The following is a 3993-nucleotide window of genomic DNA, read 5'->3' as shown; positions in this document are numbered from 1 at the left end:
TATCACCTTTGGACGCTTCCAGTATCGTTGAATTCCTTGAAAAGACTCTTCTAAAGACACCTACTCAAGAACCGGTTTGTAATGTCTTATGTAGTTCTTCATTTTCAGTAAANGAATTGGCAGATTCGTTGTTGGAATGTACAGGTGGAGTTCCTGGTTTGTTAACTCGTGCTGTGAATATGCTTTTGAATTATGTAATAGCAAGAAACCAGCCTTTCATATCGAAAGAAGAATGTTTGACTTGTATGAANGACTANGATTTCCGAATAATTTGTGCNGAACCATTTGTGGAACGAATATTGAATTTGGACGAAGANAGAAAAAGTGTTTTNGATATACTTTTGATGATGGCTCTTTATCGTATACCGTTTCAAGTAGANGATATATTGACCTCGGAGTCTTTTTTATTNGATGCAGTCACNGAAATGGGACTATATCGATGTCCTATNGACCAGAATACTTTTCAAGTCCTAATTCCGAAAATATTTGTTGTAATCTTCAAGAACGACCCTTCCATATCTTCTTTGGAAAAGATACTTCTTGGATCACTNGATGTCGAACCAGTAGATTGTTTCTTCTATTCAAAGTGTCGTGTATTNGAAGGAATTGTTGCTTTACGACTAGTTTTGATGTTGTCTTCAAAGAATCGAAANGAGTTGAGAGAATTGTTGTGTCAATTGTCTCCGATATGGAAACAAATGAAACTTCCAATCAGTACAATATCACCTATTCACTATATCAAGTCTGTTGTNAGTTCTATAGAAACAAGAAANGAATCGAACAAGAGTCGAAGAACTTTTGCCAATACNGAATGGAANAAGATTATTCGAGAGACACTTTATTTAGAGACCATTTACATTCTTTTGGACGCTACTTCTCANAGTCCNGATATTATATTCAAATTACAATCTCCTGTGGAACCCAAAGTTCTTACTGTTGGAGTTGCATGNAAAGGACGTTGGAAGTCGGAAGGAATTGGCTGGTCAGATATTATAGANGAAGCCAAGAAATTTTTAGATCCTGTTTANGATCAAGTCTTATCCAGTGCAATGGATTATCATCATTGTATGCTTATTATCGTNAGTACAAAGTTATCATTGAATGTTTCNAANGAGTTGGGNAGTCAGAGTCGTTGTTACTCCAGTGGAATGTTCATTGGAAANGATTCTTTCAAAGTACCNGANAATTGNGAACTTGTTATTCTTTGNGAAAGAGATGTCCAAATGCTGATNGACAAAGAAATATTGAATGGACTNGAAAGAGCATTTCATGTTTCTCANAATCCTACTTTTTGGGATTTTGGATTAGATTTACTNGANAGAATCCGNAACAGTTTCTTAAGTTGGCAATAGATTCTCAGTCCTTCCCTTTGTTTTGAAGAGCGATTAAATTTTTTTTGTATGTTTGAAATTTGGTTACAACTTATTTGCTTTTACTCTGAGGATTATTGTCTTAATATGGTACTAACCACTAAAATCAAGATAAGCCTATTGTTGTAAAAGTCACTGTCACAGTTTGACAGGTCTTGTTTGCTTCTTGTTACTTCTCAGGAGAGTGTCCCAACGTGTTGATAAATGGGTTTTATACAAGGTCTTGTATTCGTCAAATACTTTATTTATGGTTCGCCTTAAGTTGAACAGTTCAGTCTGTTTTTCTATTTTCTTGTAGCTCAGAGCAGTTGTTTATTCTTTATTATTGCACACATGACCAATATAGTTTTTTTCTATTAGGCAAATCATGTTCTTATGAATACTTTTTTATCTCTTCAAGCAGATCTTGTTGTTTCAAGTCAAGATTTTGAGCTTTGGACTACTAAAGAAGATTGATTGACCATTGTTGTATTTTACTGTCGCATAGTTTACTTCATAGCTTGCGATATGTCTAGTGAGCTTGAACCAGAAACCGTATATGACATGGTGTTAGTAGACCGAGAAAATGATGTTCGTGTAGTAACAAAGCAGTTATTTAGGCTATACACTCTCCGTAAACTTGGTCGCCCTTTCAAACCAGTCATACCCTTTGGTCCCCACCTCTTCGGAAGTGGGAAGACAAAATTCGTAAAAAGTTACTTGGAACTGGTGAATAATATGGGTGAAAGTGCACTGATAGGTCTCGATTACGTTTGTGAGTCTGAGAAGGCCAACCGAAGAGGTTTCCTGGAGAAGCTGAAAAGGGCTTCGTTGCTTTATGTGGATTTAAGGGGGTTGAAGCCCACAGTCCCCATAGAGCTTTTTCGAAACCTAGAGTGGGCTTTGTATTTCCGAATGATAGAAGCGTGTTGCACTTCTGTTGGACAAGAACCAGAGGATGAAGAAGTAGTATTTAAAGAATGCCGTACACGTCCCTATAAGTTAGTTAGAAAACTTCGTTCAATCTTAAACATTCCTTCCGATCAATATCTTTTGGTAGCTTTTGATGAAGTTGGTGTGTTTGATACAAAGGCAACTTTTTTTGAACTGGAGAAGAATGACAAAGGTGTGGTTCGACCATACAACGACTTTATCGGTATTATTAGTCAATTGTGCGAAGAACCCGACTTGTTTTTTATTGTTGTTGGGAAAAGTGAAGGCTTAAATATATACAATTACGTAGCTTCAGTCTCAAGGGTTCAGTTAGTGTTTATTCCTCTTGCGCCACTTGAGAAACATAGTATCGTGGAACACTTGGAGAAAAGTTCTTCCTTTTTATTCACTGGGAGCCCAAAGGTTTCAGAAATTCTTTGTCACGAAGACTTCTCAACTAGTGAACTTGCAGAATTGTTGTTGGAATTGACTGGTGGTGTTCCTGGTTTACTTGTTCGAGCAATCAATTACCTTTTGCTGTATAAATCATCCAACAACAATTTCTTATTATCTAAGGAAACCTTCTTGATCATAATGAATAGCTTTCTAGTAACAAATTATTGTGTTGCGCCATTCTTACCTCGTCTGATAAGTCTCAGTGAGCAGCGTAAATGCTTGTTAAGAATGCTTACGTTATTATCTTTGTATCGTATTCGATTTGATTTTGATGAAACTGTGCAAATGAGCTCAAATTCTGATGTGTTTTTGTTTGATCTAGTTACAGATATGTGTCTCTATCGTCGATTGGTTATAGAACCAGACCGCAACGAACGCTATGAAGTGTTGATACCCAAGTTACTGATTGAATATATTGACCAAGGCTTAAAGGATGATCGTTTAGAATGGTTACTTTTACAAACTCTCAAGTCTCAATCTGTTGATTTCTTTTATGAGTCGAAATGTCGAATTTTGGAAGGTCTTATTGCTACACTGTTTTATTTACATTTTTCTCGGCGTCCTACAAACAGCTCAATGTTTTCTACTCTTGGTCAATTGTCTCGTGTTTGGAATGAAATGAATTTACAATTTTCTTCCGAATCTGCTGCTTATTATATGAAATCTATACATTATACCAGAGCTGTATTAGGAACAGAGAGAATGACATTTGGAAGCAATGATGAATGGGAAAGGATAGTGGAAGAAATGTTAGAACTTGAAAAGATATATATTCCATTTCATTCAACATTCCATAGTCCAGATATACTATTCAAGTTGCATGGAAGAACGAATGAGAAGAACTTGATGATTGTGGGTATTGCTTGTAAAGGCCGATGGAGTCGTAATGGTATTCGATGGAATGAAATTTTGGAAGACGCTCACAAGTTTTTAAAACCAGTGCATGATCAAGTATTGACTAGTCATCCTACATGGCATTGTATGTTGATTATTATGAGTACTCAGTTAGCAACCAACGTATCTGAGGACTTGAATCATTCTAGTCGTTGTTATTCATCTGGCGATAGTGTTGAAGATTTCGTGATTCCTCACAACTGTGAATTGGTTATTCTTTCTGAAGCCGATGTAGAAAACTTTATTGGCAAAGACATTTTATCGAATTTAAGGAACGCTTTCAAATCTGTGGATAATCCACATTCGAGAAATATTGGCATTTCAACCCTACAAGAAATAGTTTTATCTCTTCCAGAAATAA

At 36.1% G+C, this 3993-nt stretch overlaps 2 protein-coding genes across 2 annotated transcripts; both read left to right on the top strand.

Annotated features, from left to right (window-relative positions):
- Window positions 1-94: 94 nt before the first annotated feature.
- On the top strand, window positions 95-1405 carry Gasu_65060 (archaeal ATPase; the record flags this gene model as incomplete). The annotated part of the gene is made up of 1 exon (XM_005702298.1): window positions 95-1405. A coding segment is annotated over one exon (1258 nt), but the record flags the coding sequence as incomplete, so codon positions are not given.
- A 418-nt stretch (window positions 1406-1823) lies between these two features.
- Gasu_65050 (archaeal ATPase) lies at window positions 1824-3993 on the top strand (the record flags this gene model as incomplete). Its single annotated transcript, XM_005702297.2, has 1 exon — window positions 1824-3993. A coding segment is annotated over exon 1 (2116 nt), but the record flags the coding sequence as incomplete, so codon positions are not given.

This window comes from Galdieria sulphuraria (assembly GCF_000341285.1).
Source record: "Galdieria sulphuraria unplaced genomic scaffold scaf_292, whole genome shotgun sequence".
In the NCBI taxonomy this organism is placed as follows: domain Eukaryota; phylum Rhodophyta; class Bangiophyceae; order Galdieriales; family Galdieriaceae; genus Galdieria; species Galdieria sulphuraria.
The sequence above is the reverse complement of the archived record's forward strand: the minus strand, read 5'-3'. Positions and strand labels throughout refer to the sequence as shown.